Source organism: Choloepus didactylus, chromosome 4 (assembly GCF_015220235.1).
Source record: "Choloepus didactylus isolate mChoDid1 chromosome 4, mChoDid1.pri, whole genome shotgun sequence".
Taxonomy (NCBI): domain Eukaryota; kingdom Metazoa; phylum Chordata; class Mammalia; order Pilosa; family Megalonychidae; genus Choloepus; species Choloepus didactylus.
The window spans coordinates 153,538,367-153,561,954 of NC_051310.1; the positions used below are offsets into that span (position 1 = coordinate 153,538,367).

The following is a 23,588-nucleotide window of genomic DNA, read 5'->3' on the forward strand; positions in this document are numbered from 1 at the left end:
GGTTGCTCAGATGTGGTGTCTCTCTCTAAACCACCTCATCAGGTGGACTTGCTGCCCACCCCGTGCTTGAGACATAACTCCCAGGGGTGTAAATCTCCCTGGCAATGTGGTACATGACTCCCATGGATGAGCCTGAACCCAGCATCATGGGACTGAGAGAGCCTTCTTGACCAAAAGGGGAAGAAAAATGAAACAAAATAGTTTCAGTGGCTGAGAGATTTCAAATGGAGTTGAGAGGTCACTCTGGAGGTTATTCTTATGTGTTATAGGGATATCCCTTCTTTTAGTGTATTGGAATAGCTAGAAGGAAATACCTGAAACTGCTGAAATGCAACCCAGTAGCCTTGACTTTTGAAGACAATTGTATAACTATACAGCTTATATGGTGTGACAGTGATTGTGAAAACCTTGTGGCTCACACTTCCTTTATCCAGTGTATGGACAGATGACTAGAAAAATGGGGACAAAAATTAAATGAATAATAGGGGGAAATGGGGGGATACAATGTTTTGGGTGTTTTTTTTTCTTTTTATTTATTCTTATTTTAATTTTTTTTGAAGTAATGAAAATGTTGAAAAATTGATTCTGGTGATGAATGCACAACTATAAGATGGTACTGTGAACAACTGATTGTACACTCTGGATGACTGTCTGGTATGTGAATACATCTCAATAAAATTGAATAATACAAAAAGATCAATGGGGAAAACATGGATTCTTTAATAAAAGGAGCTGGTACAATTAATTATTCATTAGGAAAAAATTTGGATAATACAGCACAACATTTTCAAAAGCCACAATGTAAGAAAAGAACAAATGATAAGACCATAAAACGAAAGGGGAAATGTCTTTATCACTTTACAACAGGGAAGTACTTCTTAAGACACAAAAAAAAGCACTAACCACAAAAGAAGAGTGATAAATGCAATGACACTGAAATTAAGAGCTTCTGTTCAGAAAAGGATCCAATAAAGAAAATAAAAAGAGATTAAAAAAAAAAAGGCTAGATGATGTTTGTGGCACATAAACTGATTAAAGATTAGTACAGGATAGATTTTAAAAATCCTACAAATCAATTAGAAATCCAAATACAAAAGTGGGCAAAGACGTGACTAGGCATTTACCAAAGAGAACTATTAGTGGCTTGTAGATACACAAAAAGATACTCAACCTCATTAATAGTCAGAAAAATGCAAATGAAGGCCACAAGGAAATATTTGTACCTCCTATCTTTGTAATGCCTGCAAAGTAAGACAACAAGCACAGAAGAGGTTGGGGGAGATCATGAAGGGTTATCTACAGATAGTAGAAACATAAATTGCTATGCCCACTTTGGAAATGTCTGGCATTTCCCAAAAAAGTTGAGTTGTATACACTATAGGACCCAGCAATTCCATTTCTGAGACAATACTCGGAAACAGCAGCTTTCAAACTTGAGTGTACATGAGAATCACCTGGCAGGCTTGTTGAAACACAGATTACTGGGCAACTCCTCCAGGGTTTTTGATGGAATAAGCCTGTGTGGGGGCCTGAGAATGTGCATTTCTGATGTTGGCTGGGGATCACTCTTTGAGAACCACTGCTGTAAAAGAAACTAACACTTGAGGATCAGGGACATGTACAAAATATTAGTAACGCATTGCCTTGATAGCCAAAAAAAAAAGGAATACAACCCAAATATTCTTTAATAGTAGGATGAATAAATTGTGGCATAATCAAACAGTGAGATATACCACTGTGAAAATGAATGAGACAAGATCATGGAAAGGTACACAAAGGCTCCTAAAGTACTAATTTTTAAGCCAAGTGGACATGTCATGGGTATTCTAAGTATTCTTTAAAAAAAAATAATATATATATATATATATATATATATATATATATTTTTTTTTTTTTTTTTTTTTTTTGCATACTTTTTTGAAGTATATTTCATCAAAAAATGTTTAAGTATTGTTTCTCACTAGTTTCCACCACTGGTCATTTTTCTACCCTCTGGACCTGCAGAGAATATGTCAAAACCTCTCAGGACTGGAGTAAGAGGGTAACAGGTATTGGGTCTCTTGTCTCCCTACTACCTCTAACATTCATACATGCACCCACCGCCATCCTCTCCAGCTACTTTAGTCATTTCTCAAGATGTTTGTTCATTCCTCACCCCCATTCCCACCTCCCAGCCCCAGCTCCTGATCACTGTTCTAGGGCTACATACTTCAAAATCTGATGCCCAGAACAGAATACAAGGCTCCACGTGTGGTCTGACAGACTCTGCATTAAAACTTCTCTCTGGCTGTCACAGATTCATTGGTGCAAAGAAGTGTTTTTGCAACTGTATCACACTGGTTACTCATACTGACCTTATCTCATCTACTAAATCCCTAGTATTTTTCATATATAATATTGAAGATATTTATCTTAGAAAGTTAGCTTTGGTGACCAAAATAATAGACTTCAAAAAAATTTTATCCTGTTAGATCCAGCCCTTATAGCTTCCTCAGAAGGAAAAGATCCTTATTCTACTATCCATCCTCTGAGTAGTCCTCTGAGCTGTACATTCTTTATAAATTTAATGAGTCATCGATACTCAAGTCACTAATAAATGGTTGAATGGGGCTAGACCAAGGACAAAGACTAAGTCACATTATTAGAAGTCTTCCAAATTAATCTGTATCCATTATGTACTCTCTAGTTATAGCCATTAGTTATTAGTTATTAGTCCCACCTCATATTTCCCCATTTTTCCATAAGGATATTAAGAGAAACTGTCGCCACATACATCACTAGAATCTAATGAAACTGAATATCTAGCTTTCTCTGGTATTTCACCTTAGTAACACTAGTAGAATTGTACAGCTCTGTCATCTTAGACCATGACAGGGACCAACACTAGGAATGACCAAATGGGGAAATAAAAGGAAGCTGGTCCCCAATGACTTTATGGAGCTGCCATTCCTGCCCTCAGCTTTCTGTTGCCAGAAGTCTTTTAACTGGAAGAGAAAGAAACTATTTTGCATAAAGAAAAAAGAGAGTATTACTCCAACAGATTAAAGTGATGCTAAAACCATGAATCCAAGCCTGGAAAGATTAAAGCAGACCAAACTACAGGTTATTTATTTTTTTCCAAAGGAATTTAATTCAGTTCCAGCCCCAGAGGAAGGGATGGATCCAAATCTTAAAAACAAAAAATAAAAATTACTCAAAAAACAGACTGTTAAAAAATTAAACCCCCCTCCCTTAGTAATAAATACTGAACTGATATATACACTCGAGGCTCAGGAAGGAGACAAGAACAGGAACCCTGGGGACTCTATCTCATGGTAAGATTCCAACACTTCTACCAATTCATTGCTCTTTTTCTAAAACATAGAGAGCACTGAAAGAGGCAGAAGAGATAAACCAGGGGGGTGTGCAGCCCTGGAGAAAGCTTGAACATGATAATAGAAGGAGAGACAGAAGGGACACGAAGAGTCTTACAGGGCAGAGGAAGGGCGAATCTTCATGTAAAACATCCTCTGCCACCCCCAACTCCAATTAAGTCACTGGATGTGGCTGCTCCAGCTGCTAAATCCTTGGGCGCATCTCCTCGCCTACACTCTCTCTTTAGCTTGGGATGAGGAAAGGTCATTCACACTGTGGCCGTGATGCCACTGTAGCAGCAGCTTGGCTGCTGGAGCCCTGGAGCTTCCCATTCACCACTAGCAGGAGGGGCGTCTCCACACGAACACTGGAAAAGGAATAGTCCTAAAAAGAGAGACATACACAGGTTCATTACAGATCCTAAGTTGGAAGAAACTCCTACATGGGGATATACCACCTATGACTCCGTCCCTCCCCCACCCAGTATATACACTCCTTACATCTTTATCTCATATTAGACGAAGACAAGCTAACAAATGGGAGAGAATTTTCCCAAAGTTTTTGGTCTTTAGAAGGAAAATCTGCAGCAGATAGGGTGTCAGTAGTATCTCAAAGAGAATAGGACAATTCTCTGGTTCAAAAAAGCTGGTTTCCTGACATTGCCTAACAAGAAGATACTACATGATCTCTCAGACTATCCTTCCCAGTGTTCACTGACAATTAACTATATACACAGAGCAACCAGCAGAGCCCGCAGAAATGGTGAGAAACTCTTAGTCTAAGTGTTTAGACTCTTAGTCTAAGTGAGAAACTCTTGGTCTAAATAATTTACACTCAGACTCTGAGTCTAAGTGTAAATTAATCTACCAAATATAAGTTAAAGTTATTTCTCCCTTCTATATGAAGAGGAAGAAACAGATTGTGTGGTTTTAGACATTTTCCTAATTATAGAAAAGATATTGGTTCAGTCTACCAGTTCAAGTTTATTTTAAGTTGCAAAACATGTAGCTGAAAGATCTACATCAGAAAATTCTGTTGTTCCACTGGGAGTGTAAAGGAGTCTAATCTTTCAGGTCAAAGTAAGGATATAAATTAGAGGTCTCATAGGTTAACCTTAAAAAAAAAAAAAAAGAAAAAAAAAAACCTAACAGGAATATGGATAAATAATAAAAACTGGTCATTTATAAAAGAAATATAGTCAATAAACATATGAAAAAACATTCAGGCTCACAAACAATTAAAAAACTAAATTAAAACAGTACTGATGCTGTATTTTTCATAAAAAATTAGCAAATAATTTTCCAAAGGTTTCTACCCAGAGTTGAGAAAACTACAAGGAAACAATTACTTACACCCACTACTGGTTAATAGTGACTAACTGGTACAACCTTCCAGAAAACAATTTGATGATATGTCTCAAAAGCATCAGAATTCTAGATACCCTTTGGGCCCAAAATTCTACGTTAGAAATTCACTTAAGGAAATAATATGGGCAAAGATACAAAAAAGTTTACTGTGGTACTTTTTATAACAGGAAAAATTGGAAATAATCTACATCTATAAAGGGCCAGAAACTAAATATTTTAGATTTTGTGGGCCATATTGTCTCTGTAATGAACAATTCAACTTTGCCAAAGACTACAGTAAACAAATGAGTGTGGCTGTGTACCAATAAAACTTTACTTTTGCATAATGATATTTGAATTTCCCATAATTTTCATGTCACAAAATACTATTTTTCTTTTGATTTCTTTCAATTATAAGAAACATAAAAACCATTCTTAATTCATATGCCATTCAAAAACAAGTACTGGGATTAGTTTTCCAACCCCTGATCTAGATGCTGAAAAAGTAGTTAAATACATACTCTCATAAAGTTTTTGTGAGGATTAAATGAGCCAATGAAGGTATTAAAGCTCTTAGCAAAATGCCAAGCACTCAGATAATTGTTCAGTAAACGTTAACTATCATAATCATCATCACCACCACCACTACCAATAATAGTATTATGTATGAATTCAAAACAATGTTGTGTAATATGTAAAAATGGAGAAATGTTCAAACACTTGCATAAAATATCCCACTCATGATTAAAAATATACATATGAATATGTCTGTTTTATTCATGAATAGGAAAGACTGAAGGTATATACACATTATTATTAATAGTAATAACATCTTTGTGATAGTATTTCAGTCCATTTTTAATTCTTTCTGCTTACTAGTTTTCCACAATGCATTACTTTTATACCTATATTTTTAAAAGAGATAAACTTGATTCTACTTATAGAGCCTATGAGCAGGGAAAGAATCCTAGACGTCACTCACCTTTCCCTTGTGCTGAATTCGGTGAAGCCGAAGGTTGGGCTCAGGGATGGCCACAGAGTCCCCAATGAGCACTCCCCAGCTCTGCACCATGTTATACACCATAACTGCATAGCAAGGTCCCTCTGAATCTACTAGGCCAAACGTACTGCCAGGTTAAGAGGGGTTAGAAGAGGGGGAAAAAAGGAACGTGGGCAGGAGAGAAGAGCAGAAATAGTGGTTTTAAAACACTAACAAAATAAGCAAATGCTTTCTTAGTTACTTATTGAGAAAACCCAATGCAGGTATCATCACCCACTATGTACCTCATTTGTCATATATCCTTAGAAAACAAGCACAAACTCATCAATCTGTTGCTTTTGCCAAGAACTTGAAACACATGCACACTGAGGCCATCAACAAATATTAACGATGAATTCTTCCAAAATATTACAGATGAAACATTATTCTTGTTCTGTTGATTTAACTGTCACATCCTTCCCCAAACCCTCTATCATTGTCAATTTCATTTAATTTCATAAACTTTCAGTGAATACTCACCATGGGTCAAGCATTATGCTTTGAAATAATAGACCAATCCAGTAGCTTATAATCTAGCAAGAGTCAGACAATTAAACTGTAAATCACTTACACTGCAATGTGATAGGTGCTAGAATAGCTTTTCCCTTGTGCTGAATACAATGAAGGCTAAAATTGGGCTGTGGGAACTCAGAGGAGAAATGTTTAAATCAAAATTGGAAAGCAGGGGAGGTTCACTTGAGGAGGTAACCCTTGGATTGAATCTTAAAGGGTAAAAAATTAGCTGGCTGAAAACAAGAAAATGAATCCTCAGGGAAAATAAAATACCTCTGGGGGTTTGAGAGCAGGAATCAATGGGGAAAGGGCAAGAGGGGACTTCTGGAGGGGACTGCCTGAGCTGACAGCAATGCTCTATATCTTGAGAAGGGTTTCAGTTACTCAGATATATGCAGGTGCCAAAACTCAGTAACTGTACACTTAGGATGTGTGTATTTCATAGTATATAAACTGTACATCAAAAGAAAACAATTATACAGTAGCTGAAAGATTTCAAATAGAGTCTAGAGGTCATCCTGGAGGTTATTCTTAATGTGTTACATAGATATCCCTTTTTAATTTTTAGTGTAATGGAATAGCTAGTAGAAAATACCTGAAATTGCTGAACTGCAAACCAGTAGCCTGGATTTTTGAAGACAATTGTATAACTATGTAGCTTACATGGTACGATGTGCGATTGTGAAAACCTTGTGGCTCACACTCCCTTTGTCCAGTGTATGGACAGATGAACAGAAAAATGGGGACAAAAATAAAGTGAATAATAGGGGGGAATGAGGGGGATGTTTTCGGTGTTCTTTTTACTTGTATTTTTATTCTTATTTTTATTTTTTTTATTTTTCTTGGAGTAATGAAAATGTTCAAAAATTGATTTTGGTAAGGAAGGGGCAAGATGATGACATAGAGAGGTGTAGAATTTAGTTAGTCCTCTAGAGCAACTAATAAACAACCAGGAACAACTAGTAAATAGTCTGGAACAACTGCTGGGGGACAACCGTGACTGTCCACACATCATACAGTAGCCTGGAATGGGTGGAATAGCTAAGATCGCAGCATAAAAGCTGTAAGTAAAAACTGCGCAACTGCGCTGGGAGCCCCCTCCCACCATGGCAGGCTGAGCTGCAAGACTTCGCTCTAAGAGAAAGCAGCAGTCCTGGAACAAGCAAATATAGCTCAACCTAGCTCCCACTGGGGTTTTAATTAACAAATATGGACTGCTGAATACAAGCCACAAACATAGACAAACCCCTAACAAGCAGCAAAGTACCCTGAGGTCACTCCCAGTGGAGAAGAAGTGGGGCTGATGGGAAAAAAAAAAAAATACAGAGGTTTTTGGAGACCGTTGACCTCAGAGAGCCAGAGAGTGCTGTATCCGAGAATGGGAGCCCAGGAGACCAGATGCTATCTCTGGCTGATGGGCGAAACTGGGGAACCATGAACTAGTTCTGAAAAGGGGCTTTCTTTCCCTTTTTTTCCTTCTCAATCTGAGTGGCTCAGTGGACAAAGCCTCAGCCATTTTCAGTTCACAGCACCCTGACCCAGACAGGGGTGGAGTTAACAGAGTCAGAGACACAAAAGACTAATTCAAATGCAGAAGTAACTCCCTAGGGGGAGTATCTTCCCTAAGAGGGGGGAGGTAGGGCCCAGCTTAAGCGCCTACCCTCCATTCAGAACTCAGACCCCAGGGCCTGGGGGTAAACAATCAAACCAGAAACAACTTAAGCTGAGAATTAAAGGGACCACACCTCTTTACACCAGTGGGGAGTGACAGGCTGACAGGTACCACCTGCTGGGCAGGTTAGGAAAAGCACAGCAGCTAGAGGCCTCACAGGAAAGTCTGTCAATCTTCTAAGACACACCCTCAGGGAAACCTGAAACTGAATATAGCCCCTTTTGAAACCTGAGCCTGTTCTGGTCTGGGAAAATCTGACTGGGGTAATAAAGGAAACCAGGTGCCTAGATAACAGAGAACCACAAATCACACTTGGAAGAACAAAGATATGGCCCAGTCGGAACAAACTTACACCTCAACTGAGATACAGAAATTGAAACAACTAATGCTAAATCAATTCAACAAGTTTAGGGAAGATATGGCAAAATAGATAAGGATATAAGGAAAACAATGGGTGAACATAAAGAAGAAATCGAAAGTGTGAAAAAACAAGTGGTTGAATCTATGGAAATGAAAGGCACAACACAAGGAATGAGGAACAAAATGGAGACATACAACAGCAGATTTCAAGAGACAGAAGAAAACATTCAGGAACTGGAGAACAAGACACCTGAAATCCTACACACAAAAGAACAGATAGGGAAAAGAATGCGAAAACATGAGCAATGTCTCAGAGAATTGAATGACAACATGAAGCACATAAATGTATGTGTCATGGGGGTCCCAGAAGGAGAAGAGAAGGGAAAAGGGGCAGAAGTAATAATGGAGGAAATAATCAATGAAAATTTCCCATCTTTTATGAAAGTCCATAAAATTACAGACCCAAGAAGTTCAGCATACCCCAAACAGAATAGATCTGAATAGACCTAAGCCAAGACACTTAATAATCAGATTATCAGATGTCAAAGACAGCGAGAATCCTGAAAGCAGCAAGAGAAAAGCAATCCATCACATACAAAGGAAGCTTGATAAGCTTATGTGCGGATTGCTCAGTAGAAACCATGGAAGCAAGAAGACAGTGGTGTAATATATTTAAGATACTGAAAGAGAAAAACTACCAACCAAGAATTTTATATCCAGCAAATCTGTCCTTCAAATATGAGGGAGAATTTAAAATATTCTCTGACAGACAATAAAAGAGTTTGTAAACAAGATACCTGCTCTACAGGAAATACTAAAGGGAGCACTCAAGACTGAAAGGAAAAGACAGGAGTGAGAGGTTTGGAGCACAATTTTGGATGATGGTAGCATAATAATATAAATACACTGAACAAAGATGACTCTATGGTCGAAAGGAAGGTTAGGGGCACGTGGGACACCAGAAGAAAAAGAGGAAAGATAAAGACTGGGACTGTGTAATTTAGTGAAACCTAGAGTGCTCAACAATTGTGATAAAATATACAAATATGTTTTTACATTAGGTAGAACAAATGAATGTCAACATTGCAAGGTGTTAAAAATGGGGTGGTATTGGGGAAAAAATACAATCAAAGCAAACTAAAGACTATAGTTAACAGAAACATTGTATTATGCTTCCTTTAACATAAAAAAGGCAATATACCAAAGCTAAATGCGTATAAGAGGGGGGATATAAGGGAGGGGTACGGGACTCTTGGCACTGATAATGTTGCCTGACTCTTTTTGTACTTTATCTTTTCTTTTGTTGCTTTTTAGCTGTTATTTTTTCTTTCTTTTTCTTTTTCTTTTGTCTACCTTTTTTGACTGTTCCTCTTCCTTTGTGGAAGAAATGGAAATGTCCTTATATAGATAGTGGTGGTGGTGGTGAATGCATAACTACGTGATTACAGGGAACCATCGATTATTTACTTAGGACAGAATGTATGGTGTGTGAACAAAATCGTCTTAAAAAAAAAAACAGGTTGATGAATGAACCTTGAGGGCATTATATTGAGTGAAATAAGTCAGACACAAAAGGACAAATATTGTATGGTCTCCCTGATATGAGCTAATTATAATATGTAATCATATAGACATGAAATACAGGTTATCAGGATATAGAATGAGGCTAAAGAATGGGGAGTGGTTGCTCATTATTAGGAAAATGTTTAACTCAGTAGAACCTAAGTGTTTGGAAATGGACAGAGGTGACAGTAGCACATTATTGTAAGAACATCTAACAGTGCTGAATAGTGTGTGAATGTGGTGGAAAAGGTAAATTTAGAGTCATGTATGTCACCAGAAGGAGAGTTGAAGGTTAAAATACAGGAATGTATAAAACAGTGAATCTTGTGGTGAACAGTGTCCATGATTAACTGTACAAATATTAGAATTCTCTTTCATGAACTAGAACAAATGTATAACACTGTAACTAGAAGTCAATAATAGAGGGGTATATAGGGAAAAAATACACCTATCGCAAATTATGTACTACAGTTAGTAGTATTTTAACATTCTTTCATCAACAGTAACAATTGAACTATACCAATACCATGAGTCAATAATGGAGGGGGGTTGGTTAGGGGTATGGGAGGATCTGAGTTTTCTTTTTTCTTTTTATTTCTTTTCTGGAGTTATGAAAATGTTCTAAAAATTGAAAAAAAAAAATGTGGTGATGAATGCACAGCCATGTGGTGGTGCCATGAGCAACTGACCATATACTTTGGATGACTGTATGGTATATGAATAACCTCAAGAAAATTGAACTTAAAAAAATTGATTTTTGGTGACGAATGCACAACTATATGATGGTACTATGAACAACTGACTGTACACTGTGGATGACTGTATGGTATGTAAATTCATCTCAAAAAACTGAATTAAAAAAAAAAAAAAAAAAGGCTGTTAGAGGGGGCTGTAGCCATCATGATCCCTGACTCAGCAGGCCAGCCAGATGGCACGCAGGCCCAGACTGTGGCCACGATTCTATCAAACACAACCACACTCACCCATTGCCCACTGCTTGTGTTACACCTTCCATCACCTCGGCCATTCATGCAGGAGCATCTGGGCTTTCTGCCCATGCAAATGGATTACAAAGGCCAGAAGCTAGCTAAACAGATGTTTCAGGGAATTATTCTTTTCTCTGCAATAGTAGGATTTATCTACGGGTAGCTACATGGCTGAACAGTTCGATGGACTGTCTATATAGTTATGTCCAGATTTGCTTTCTCATGTTTGTTGACACTTCCTCTACGGCCCATCTATCACTGGCATCCCCTTAACACCTCACAATTAAGAGGCATCCTAAAAATAATTCACTAGGGTCTTCATAGTTCAGCTTTACTACAGCACCTTCTTTGGTTTCTTGTGAGATGAGCTAAATTGCTTTCATACCCAAAACATGGGCTAAAAACCACTTAAGCTCTTACAGCAAGTCTCTTTGTATTTCGTTTCTATACTTCATTTCTAATATTTTGATTTATAAATATTTTAGACCCTCTCTTCATAATTTTGCTCTGAACTGGAGAACAGAAAACACAAGTATGCAGTTTCTTTGAAGTCTACATAAATATTAAGAATAATGTTTCATATATGATAGTACAATTTAACTATCAAAGTTTTATAATTCATTATGACTAACAAAATTGTTTTACATTAAAACTCAAAAAAAAAAGAAAAATGACTGCTAGACATCACCTAGACATTACCTGTGCATGGGACAGTCACAGAAAGAGGCAGAATTCATAATCTGTGGACACTAACTATGTTCTCAGCTGTCAGAGAGAGGCTAGGAAGTGAGAGTAATTAGTTCAAAGGGTAAAAAAGAGAAAAGGAAAGAGACACTCACAAGGGGACTTTCTCCTCTGTGGTAAGGCTAAACACGACCTTTCCCAGGACTACAACACCACTGTTCACACCAGACTGCAGAGCACTCAATGGCTTTCGCTCCAGGGTCACCTTCTGCCCAGAGGCTGACTGATAGTGCCCATCGCCACAAGGGCCCAGATGGGCTGGGCGCAAGCTTCCCAGCATGCTCTGCAGCTTTTTGGTCTTTACCTTTCCCTGCAAAGGAAGGGTAAATAGATAAGAAGCTAGAAACTAATCATTCTCCTTGAAAATCTAGCCCTTCCAACCCACTGACCTACTTGATCAGGTCACTATCAACTCAGGCTATTCTATTCTTATTTTAGTGACCCAACCCAGAATAAGAGTGGCATTCAGCCTTTTAAATATCTTTACCTTGCTCTCAAGGAAGCTGGTTAATTTATCCAGGAATTCCAGAAGTTGTTGCTCTCGTTGCAGGGGCTCTGGCCAGGCAGGGTCCAGCGCTGCAGCCCTAGAGAAACCCTCCAGGGCTTCCCCATAATTCTCTTCATATTTATGCAACTGCACAAGAAGTGACCAAAGACCCAGAAATTTTAAGTGTATCTAACACAAACTAGGTCAGAAGGAGGAAAGGATGGGGTTGGAATCTAGAGAAGAAAGCTGTTTTCTTTCCCAGTTATTTTTTCCTGTCCTATCATGAGCAGCCTGAACACCTGGTAACATCTTACATCCTCCTTCCTGGCCAAGGTGATGACAACCCCAAAGCTGAACTCCTTTCAAAGAAGCTAACTTCCAAACTCTAAAACAACTATGTTGCATAGCTTGGGTCACTTTATATGTATACATATCAGAGACATCTTCTAAAGTGTCCCCTCCTAGGTACCTCTATGTACCCTCCTACTTCCTCAGTCATTTCTTCCACTGACTCCAACGGATACCAAAGACAAACTGAGGTAGCTCTTCCTAAAAATAATTTAGCTTTCCTCTGGCAGTTTGTAGCCAAAATTGTCTCTATGTATACTCAGTTATCCTCACAGGTTAAGGCCCAGGTGTCTTATATACTTGACCTTCAGATGACAACCATCCCCAGGTCTTACCGTTGCCCTGTTCAGATGAAGGTCAGGATTGCTGGAAGCCATCCTATCAACCTTCTCCTACAGTGGGATAAAGAGATCATCAACAAACAGAATCCAGTGGCCTTGATCTTTGATGTTTGTATTACTATATAGCTTTTTCATGTAACAGTGTAATTGTAAAAACCTTGTGACTGACACGCCCTTTATCTAGCATATGGGTACATGAGTAATAAAATAGGGACAAAAAATAATAATAATAATAGGGGGGATAAGGGGTATCGGATGTTTTGGGTGTTCTTTTTTATCCTTATTTCTTTTTTTGGAGTAATGAAAAGGTTGTAAAATTGATTGTGGTGATGAATGCATAACTGTATGATGATACTGTGAGCCACTGATTGTATACTTTTGATGTATTATTTATATGGTATGTGAATATATCTCAATAAACTTGCATTGAAAGATTTAAAAAAAAAAAAAAAAGAGAGATCAGTGCATCCTGTCTCAATTGTAAAGATGACCATGCCCAACACGTTCTAAATTTCTTCTCCCTAAAAAAAGGTTTCTCTTGTCAAAATGTTACCTAAACCCACAATGTTATAACAGTAACTGTTTGTGTGGCTTGTATGATATAGGCTACCAACACCTATATACATAAAAACATCACCCAAAAAATTTTACTCAGCCCCTGAAACCTCAGGGATACAAGGTTTTTTGTATATGTATGAGACTTTAAAATATGATTATAATCTATATATGCAATATTATAAAGATAGAATAAGAAATATGTGAAAGCATTATGATAATTTTTTTTTTTAATTTTTTTAATTCTCTTCACTACCTGGCACATGGCAACATCACAAACAATATGAATCAAAATTGTTAAATTGATTATTCAAATGTTTAAAAATCCAGTTTGGGTGAAGAATTTAAGAACTAAAAGCAAGTACTTAGGAGACAACTATAAAATCTTAAAGAAGCATACCATATTATTTTTTAAAATCTAAACATTCACCATGTTAAGAAATTAAAGTATACTCCTCTACCTAAAAGTTCCCTGACTGAAAAAAGTGCAGCCCTGAACTGCAAACACGAATAGGGGGTATTTGTACTTTTTTATTCTGCCATTCAGAGCAAAATTAGTAATGGCAAGTTAAAAAGCAATTGTTCGAATAGGAGGGCTAAATAAAAAGTGCTCTGAAGGCCAATGTGAATCTTATAATGAGTAATCTGGCAGTGAAAGCCTGAAGGATACCTCCATCCACGTGACTATCCACATAAAAATGGCCTGAAAGCCTCCCCCTTCCCAGCCCGAGGATCTGGGGGAAGGTATGGATGTATTGGACATCCTCACCTGGACTGGTGTTGATGTTGTCACAAACATCGGGACTGGCAGTTTGATGTGCTGAGCCCTCTATCATGGGACTTGCCCTTATGAAGCTCGTTACCACAAAGGAGAGTCTAAACTTGCATGTAATTGTGCCTAAGAGTCTCCCCAAGTACCTCTTTGTTGCTCAGATGTGGCCCTCTCTCTCTCTAACTGAGCCATCTCGACAGGTGGACTCGCTGCCCTCTCCCCTACATGGGACCCGACTCCCAGGGTAGTAAATCTCCCTGGCAGTGCAGAATATGACTCTCGGAGATGAAATGTGGACCCGGCATCGTGGGACTGAGAGTATCTTCTTGACCAAAACGGGGATGCAAAATGAGACGAAATAGTTTCAGTGGCTGAGAGATTTCAAATGGAGTTGAGAGGTCACTCTGGTGGACATTCTTATGCACTATATAGATAACACCTCTTAGGTTTTAATGTATTGGAATAGCTAGAAGTAAATACCTGAAACTACCAAACTCCAACCCAGCAGTCTGGACTCCTGAAGACAATTATATAATAATGTAGATTACAAGGGGTGACCGTGTGATTGCGAAGACCTTGTGGATCACACCCCCTTTATCTAGTGTATGGATGAGTAGAAAAATGGGGATAAAAACTAAAGGACAAATGGGGTGGGATGGGGGGATGATTTGGGTTTTCTTTATTCACTTTTATTTTTTATTCTTGCTCTGGTTCTTTCTGATGTAAGGAAAATGTTCAGAGATAGATTGTGGTGATGAACACATAACTATGTTATCATCCTGTGGACAGTGGATTGTATACCATGGATGATTGTATGGTGTGTGAATGTATTTCAATAAAACTGAATTTAATTAAAAAAAAAAAAATGGCCTGAAAGCCTAAGCAAAGATGAGCTCTGATGAATTAATTCCTAGGGAATGATGCAGAACTGGCTACACACTGTTTCAATTTGAGAATGAGGGAAATTGACAGCCATATTATCTAATGGTTAATTTGGGGGTAACACTCAATTGGCATTCAAATACTGGAGTTCTCAATTTCTTTTAAAATGTATTATTTTAATAGACTTTTTCCCATTAACAAACATGAAGTTGTTGAGGTGGGCTCTGTGATTTCATTATGCATGCTTACAAGGAATCTAGACAGCTCAAGGAGCTACCTAGCACTGAGGCACCACAATGCAAGTGGTTGCTACTACTCAATTTATAAGAAGAAATGTCACCTCTGCAGACACAGCTTTGCAAACCCGCACATGTTGAATGTGCGCCAACACTATGCAGGTTGCTTACTAAAGGTCACAAGAAGGACTGAATGGCACCATTGCTTTGTTACTGCCTCTTTTCATCAGGCCTGTGTGATCATAAGTACTTACTGCTTGGGCATAGGCACTGAGGGCTTGCTGGGAGATCTTAGGGTTCTGGCCAGTATTGAAGTAAAGAGAAAGATATGCATTCCCCAGAATATCTGAAAAAGAAACACAGAAATGGGTCACCCAGGAGACCAAGTTCAAGATATAAACCTATTTTAATCACCCTCAAAGGTTCATGTAAGGAATATTATTGTCATCAAAAGGAATGAAGTTCTTACACATGCAACAATATGGATGCACCTTGAAGACATTATGCCAAGTGAAATAAACCAGACTCAAAAGGACAAATACTGTATGATCTGATATGAAATAATTAGAATAAACACATTCATAGAGTCAGAAGCTAGAAAACACCAGGTGCCAGAACAGGGGAAGGGAATGAGGAGTTAATGCTTATGTGATGCAGAATTTCTCTTTGGGGTGATGGAAATGTTTTGGTAATGGATGGTAGTGATGGTAGCACAACAATGTGAATGTGACTGACACCAGTGAACTGTATATTTGAATGTGGTTAAAAGGCAAAATTTTAGGTTATATATATGCTACTAGAATAAAAATTTTTCAATAAAACCATAGGACTGTACAATATAAACAGTGAACCCTAATGTAAACTATGGGCTATATTTAATAGCATAATCATAATACTCTTTCAACCCTAACAATGGTAGTACACTAATGAAAAGGGTTAATAAAAGTGGGGTATATGGGAACCCTGTAGTTTCTGCATGATTTTTACATAAACCTACAACTTCTCTAATTAAAAAAAAAAAGGTTTATGTAAAAACCCCACATCTGACACAAAACAGTATTGACACTATACTTAATATACCCAAAGTTCTACTGGGATAGAGACAAACATGGACCCCAAAAAAGAAACTTGAACAGAGTGTACAAAAGCCCTGCCTTGCTTATATAGAAACTGCAAGTGGTTGCTATTACTCAAGTTATAAGAAGAAATGGGGAAGCAAACATAAACTTCTTCTCTTGGATCAAGAGATCCAAGAGCTCCTAGAAGAGTGGTTCATTTGGGGCTTGTGATGGTTAAAAGTTTATGTGTTAACTTGGCTAGGAATGGTGTCCAGTTGTTTGGTCAAGCAAGCACTGGCCTGATTGTTACTGTGAGGGTATTTCATGGATTTAAATCATTAGTCAGTTGTTTACATCTATGGCTGATAACATCTACAATCAACAAAGGTGACTGCCTTCAACAATAAGAGATCTTATCCAGTCAGCTGAAGGCCTTAAAAAGTAGCATTATAACATGACCACAGACATAGGGAACTGGTGGTTTGATGGGTTGAGCCTTCTACCGTAGGTTTTACCCTTGGGAAGACGGTTGCTGCAAAGGAGAGGCTAGGCCTCCCTATAATTATGCCTAAGAGCCTCCTCCCGAATGCCTCTTTGTTGCTCAGATGTGGCCCTCTCTCTCTAGCTAAGCCAACTTGAAAGGTGAAATCACTGCCCTGCCCCGCTACGTGGGGTCAGACACCCAGGGGAGTGAATCTCCCTGGCAACGTGGAATATGACTCCCGGGGAGGAATGTAAACCTGGCATCGTGGGACGGAGAATATCTTCTTGACCAAAAGGGGGATGTGAAAGGAAATGAAATAAGCTTCAGTAGCAGAGAGATTCCAAAAGGAGCCGAGAGGTCACTCTGGTGGGCACTCTCACGCACAATTTAGACAACCCTTTTTAGGTTCTAAAGAATTGGGGTAGCTGGTGGTAGATACCTGAAACTATCAAACTACAACCCAGAACCCATGAATCTCGAAGACAATTGTATAAAAATGTAGCTTATGAGGGGTGACAATGGGATTGGGAAAACCATAAGGACCACACTCCCCTTTGTCTAGTTTATGGATGGATGAGTAGAAAAATAGGGGAAGGAAACAAACAAACAAACAGACAAAGGTACCCAGTGTTCTTTTTTACTTCAATTGCTCTTTTTTACTTTAATTATTATTCTTGTTATTTTTGTGTGTGTGCTAATGAAGGTGTCAGGGATTGATTTAGGTGATGAATATACAACTATGTAATGGTACTGTGAACAATCGAATGTATGATTTGTTTTGTATGACTGCATGGTATGTGAATATATCTCAATAAAATGAAGATAAAAAAAAAAAGTAGCATTAATGATTTCAGCAGTCAGAAAGAAGAATTTCTATCTCTACTTTCAGCCAGCTGGGTTTCACAGAAACCTTCATCAGAGTTCTCAATTTGCAGCCTGCACTACAGAATTTGGACTTGCCATTCCCCATGGCTGTGTGAACCAATTCTTGTAATAATATTTACATATATATCCTGTCGGTTCCGTTTCCTTGGAGAACCCTGACTAATACAGGGCTTCTTCAAAACAAAGAAGCCCTAGATTCACCTTTGCAGTCAGATTCAACAAGTGGGGCTCCAGATGATTCTGGTGTGCAGCCATGGTTGAGAATCACTGCTCTAGAAACTTGGAGATCTTTTGAAATCACTCACACCAAGAGCGGCCATCATGGATATCCATCTGCACAGCCAACTTGGCCTGTCGAACACTGTCCATGATATGACGAGAATGTTCATCTCCACTGTCAGTCTGCAACTGGCGAAGCACCATTGACAGGTTTTGCAGGGAGACTTTGTTCTTACACTGCAAGAAGAGAAGACAAATATTCAACCTTCCTGATTCTACCTTGCCTTTCCAGATCTATTCCAACCTCAATCTTCTCCAAAATCATTTTTCATCTTGCTGCCATCTGCATCTTGGACCCCATCCACAAGGATCAGCTTGGTAGCTAACCTTTCTTCATTTCCTATCTACCCCTGAACCTGATCCAGTCACTTTTTCTCTTTCTCAGTCCACTGTCACTATCTCCCTCATCCAGATCTACTTCCTGATCTGTCTTCCCTCCTGATTCTGTTCTTCTAGTTCCAGCTTAGCTCTACTCTGGCAGTTCATAGAACCAGAGCAATGGTATCCTTTCCTATCTGTGTTTTGAGGGGACAGTGGGCAGCTCACATGGGTGAGGGCTCCTGAGAAGCAGGTATGGGCAGCTGCAACATCCCCTTTCTTCCAGTACACCTCACCCAGCTGGTTCCAGGCTTCCACCAGCTCGGGCTCCAGCTTCACAGCCTTTGAAAGAAGCTCCTCAGCCCTAAGGCTATAATCAGGAGTCACATTCAGGGCCTTCCCAGTTAGCATCAGGACTTGAGCCTTGCTCTGGACAGAACCTAGAAGAAAGGGAAAAAGATCAAGGAAAATAGAAAAACCCAGACAGTCTTACAGATAAGAACAAGGCACTTTCTCTCAAGGAATAACTACATGCCAGCTCTAGGAATGAAAGAGTTGGGGGAAATCTTTATCAAGAGACCAATCACTGAAAAGCCTACCATCTGAAGACTACTATGTCAGGTAGTGGGGTAACAAAGAAAGCACTATCCCCACCACTGATGGGTTTACAATCTATAGAGATGAGAAAGTATATGCATAAAGAATTAAAACAACAATGAAAAGGAAAATGTGATATACACCCAATGAATGGGCTTTAAAAAGTCAAGAGAAGAAGAGAGAAGACAAGACCCTCCAGGTTAGAAAATGATGCAAACAAAGGCACAGAGGCACAAACCCATATGGCATGTTCATAGGAGAATGGATAGACCAATCTAGATGAAACAAAAGGTTTATCTGTAAGTAAGTCTTCAGAGGATGAGGTTAGGGAAAAAAGTGAGATGACAGAGACTTGACTACCAGGATAAGAGGTTTAGACCTCAGCCAGTAGAAATCTTTGAAGACACTTGAGCTAAGAGAGAGAGAACAAGAATAAATGTGTGACCTCTTGAAGTAACACCCTTGCATAACAAACTCCATAAGGATTGTCATAAAACAACGATAGGCAAAAAACATGTTTTTTAGATGGAAGGGAAGAGAGAGCTGTGGTATCAGTGTTTTTGTTTTAATGCAAGTTGCCAGGGGCCGGGGTGAGAGTACGGAATGAGGAGTTTAATGCTTAATTAGTACAGCCTCTGTATGAGGTGAGGTGATGGGAAAGTTTTGGTAATGGATGGTGGTGATGGTATAACAACATTGTGAATGTAATTAATACCACTGAATTATATTTTTGAATATGGTTAAAAGGGGAAATTTTAGGTTGTATATATATGTTAGCAGAAAATTTAAAAAAACAAAACTATAGGACAATACACAACAAACAGTGAACCCCAATGTAAACTATGGGTTATTAGTTAATAGCATAATTCTAATAATATTGTTTCATCAATTGTAACAAAGTTAATGGCACTAGTGTAAAGTGTTAATAATAGGAAAAATTGTGTGTGTGAGGGGGCAGTAGATGGGAACTTTGTATTTTCTGCATGATTTTTCTGTAAACTTACAACTTCTCTAGTAAAACAATAATAAATTTAAAAGAGGAAAAAAAGGATAAATGTCTGAAGTAATGTTTCAGGAAAATAGCCATATTTATAGTCATTATGTACATTGATTTGGAAGTGAAAGAAATTAAAGGCAGAAAGGTCAGTTAAGACTACTGCAATACATCAAGCAAAAAGTATGTTCTTTTATTCCATGGCATCTGCCATAATCAAACTTTAGGAAAAGCAGTTTAGAGAACTGAAAAGTTGCCACCCCAAAAGGGGCCTACAGAAGAAATATTCTGTTGTATCATCTTGTAGCATCCCAAAAAGGCAAGAGAGAGCGAGCAAAGCTCTATCACATTTTGGTGAAGGGCAAGACAATGGGGTTGCACATCTCTTGGGACTCATACCCACTACTTCCTCCATCTGCCGCAGAGTCTTCTCCATCTCTTCCTGTACATCCTGTTGCTTTCTCCCAGCATCTGCAACACTATGTGTCTCAAAATAGCAGTCTCGAAATGAATAGAGCTGATCCACCAGTTCCTAGGAAGTGTAAGGATGGTATCATTAGGTGGAGAGAACATCAGGCAAAGAAATTTGAGATTGGCTAACCATACCTTAACTTGATAACCTTAATATATTTGCAGGTGTTTTTTTTCTTTAAATACTTGTGTTGTGTGTGTGTATGTGTGTATATGTAATCTGGCAAGTTATCTTCTGGCTCTCTTGCATTCTTTGCAAGTAAACATGCTCTTTCTCTTTTAAAAGCCTTTATCTCAGAGTCTTCTTATGAAACCAGAGTTCTTCCATTATCTTTTCTTTCCTGAAACCAGAAAGCAACAGAAACATATAAACTAATCCCATCTGGTTTTACCAACTATATTCACAGCACATCCCAAATCCATCCAGCTGTCTCCATCCCATTATGACCATCCTGATCTAAAAGACATCAATATTTGCATGAACTATTACAATAGTTTCCTGGCTGGTCGTCTTCCTTCTGCTCTCTCCCATTCTCCTCACTGTAGTCAGAGCTGCCTTATTAAAGAGTACATCATATCCAAGGCCTCCAATAGCTTCCCATTGCAGTTAGAATAAAATCCACCTCCTTTCAATAGCCTATAAGGCCCTTTATGAGCTAACCCCTCACTACCCTGCCATAAACTTCATCCTTACTGCTCTCTCTTCTACAGCACTCCAGCCACACTGGCCTTCCTTCAGTTACTCAAACCCACCAAGCTCAATCTCACCTTGGGGCCTTTACATGTGCTGTTCCCTCTGCTTGGAACACTCTTTCCCCAGATTTTTGCATGGTTCATTTCTCATCATTAGAGCTCAGCTCAAATAGCAATTCATCAGAGAGGATTCCCTGGCTATCCAACCTAAAGTAACCCCTTCCTCCCCTCCCCCCATTGTTAAATCACACTTTTATTTTTCTTCATTGTACTTATCATTAAACAGATAGCCTATTCATTTAATTCTCTATTATCTGTGTCTACCACTGGAATGTAAGTGTCATGATGAGATAGACCTTGTCTGTTTTGTTTACACTTATATCTGAGCACTAGTAGAAGATCTGCATCAAGATAAGACTTTCATTAAATATGTGGATTGAATGAATTAATGAATCATCCCTGTCTCTAACAAATACATATGTACTATGCTTAGTTTAAAAGCCCACCCAAAATGAAGAGAAAGGCCTAGGACCTTCTGCAGTCATGCTTTTCCAATTTCATAGTATGGAGTATTTCCAGGCCCCAGACTGCAGAAATTCTGATTTTAGTAGGTTTAGCCAAACTCAAAATTCTTCATTTTTAACAAGCACTCAGATAAGTGTAATGAAAATGTCTTTAAAACACACTTTGAGAAATATCCTTCTATACATCCCTTCTACCCCAAAAAGTCTGTAACAATGAAAACAAAGCTTACCACCATTCCAGGTATCCCACATCACTAACCTCTCCTCTCCTCCACTCTTTTATTCCATTCCTGCACCTACCTTGCCCATCTCAAGATACCCCAACTATCCTCCACCATGCTGCTTAGGGCATCTACCACAAAGGACCCAGGAAGAGACAGTTATCAGTAAAATTTACAACCACCCCTTTTTATCCTGCAATCAGCATGTCTGTAAATTAGAAGTTTAGAGAAGGCTTGATTGTATGTTTGTTTTTAATTGTGAAAGCTAACATGCAAGAAATTGGTTTTGTTGTTTTGTTTTGCTGGAATTGAGCATTTTTAAAAACTTTTTTTCTCATGGCAAGATGAGTGTGTTGTGTGTGTGTATGTAAGTGTGTGTGCTGTTAAAATTCAAATGATTATGTAAAAAAAATATAAAATAAAAAATTCCTCATAATCACACCCAACAACCTCAGGATAACCACTGTTTACTACACCATTTCAGAATTTGTTCCATATATATACAAACATATCTACACAAACAATGTTTCTAACACAGAGCCAGAATTGAGAACCTCTACTTTAGCCTGTCCACACTAGAGAATATAATGAAATTAAACCAAATCAGATGGAAGAGAGATAAAGCCCTATATGCTCAAGAAACAAATTTCATCAATGTTTGAACTTTTGCACTGGAAACCTTTAGGCAATTTACAAACCTGTCACAGGCTTAAATTTAAATGCAAATCCAAGGCTGATTTAGAACACATAGAACTGAGTTTTCAAGGTTTAAGGGAAACCATGGATCATTAAAACAAAGGTAAAGAGTCAAGCAACTAGTTAACCCCTACTGACACCACAGAAGACCAATCCTAGTCTCAACCACAGTCAGCTGTGGACAGGGAGGATTCTGAACTCCTCAGCATCAGACCCCAAGTTGGGATTAGAGAGCGTAAAAAAAAAAACAAAAAACAAACAAACAAAAAAAAACCTGTCTAACTCCTAAGAGGAGCAATCAGGATACATGACGGGCAAGCCAATACCGTGATTTTTGCCAATTTTAAAGCAGAGAAGTCGCGAAGTAACGGCCTTTGTGGAGGCCAAAACAATTTGTGATAATATTTGATGCAGATCTGCGAAATACATAAATATGGGTGAATGGGGGGCGGGGGGGACTTACTCTAAGAACGTACAGGAATAAAGTCAGAAGCAACAAATCCTCTTCCACACAGGACTAAATTAAGGGCAGTCAGACAAGCAGCTAGAGGTCCTTACACACCGGCTGCAACCCTCCTCTGGCGCGAGAGACTCCCCTCGCTGGCTGAGGCTGCACCCTCTGGAGTTGTTATAGTAACCTAACCACGCAGATATTTGCAGCGTCGGGTATGTGCCAAGGATATCGCGGACGCTGCATATACTCGGCTCCCTGCTTACTCCCAAAGTAACAAAAGCACATATAGAATTTAATCTATAGCCCCACCTGCAGTCTCCGCACGATCCGCTGAACTTCCTCCTCTTCATCAGCCATCATTTCCCAGCCTCTCGGCTTCTCCGCCCCCAACCTTAGGACCACAGATAGTCAAACCCACCTGCATCTTGGAGCCACAGCGACACCTAGTGACCCGGAGGCTTACCTGCAGCTGAGTACAGGAGCTGGTTTTCAAGGAAGGGCATTGCTCTAAACTAACTTAACCCAATGCCTATAGCTCAAAGAACATACTCTACAAAAGGTTTTGGGTTCATTTATTTCTTTCCAAAACCCTGGATACAAAATGTTCTCAGCTTAATTGCATACTCATTTTTGTTTCATATTTTCCTATTTATTTATATCCAAATTATACCCGAGAAAATAAGACATGTTAAGACAGTATGATAAATTTGAAATTA

The 23,588-nt window shown here is 38.7% G+C and overlaps 1 protein-coding gene across 1 annotated transcript; it reads right to left on the reverse strand.

Moving 5' to 3' along the window:
• Window positions 1-696: 696 nt before the first annotated feature.
• Window positions 697-23,248, reverse strand: TTC5 (tetratricopeptide repeat domain 5). The gene is made up of 10 exons (XM_037834425.1): window positions 23,182-23,248; window positions 20,213-20,345; window positions 18,451-18,662; window positions 17,931-18,081; window positions 15,453-15,544; window positions 12,748-12,804; window positions 12,065-12,211; window positions 11,673-11,887; window positions 5,683-5,827; window positions 697-3,738 (listed from the first exon to the last, which is right to left on the reverse strand). Exons 1-10 carry the CDS (start codon window positions 23,230-23,232, stop codon window positions 3,619-3,621), a joined length of 1,323 nt encoding a protein of 440 aa, XP_037690353.1. The 5' UTR covers window positions 23,233-23,248; the 3' UTR covers window positions 697-3,618.
• Window positions 23,249-23,588: the final 340 nt, after the last annotated feature.

Coding starts and splice junctions, on each gene's coding strand:
- TTC5 (XM_037834425.1), bottom strand. CDS start 23,232: ATGATGGCTGATGAAGAGGAGGAAGTTCAGCGGATCGTGCGGAGACTG. Junction 20,346..23,181: donor GGATCGTGCGGAGACTGCAG/GTGGGGCTATAG, acceptor TACACTTCCTAG/GAACTGGTGGATCAGCTCTA. Junction 3,739..5,682: donor GAATTCAGCACAAGGGAAAG/GTGAGTGACGTC, acceptor CTCTCTTTTTAG/GACTATTCCTTTTCCAGTGT.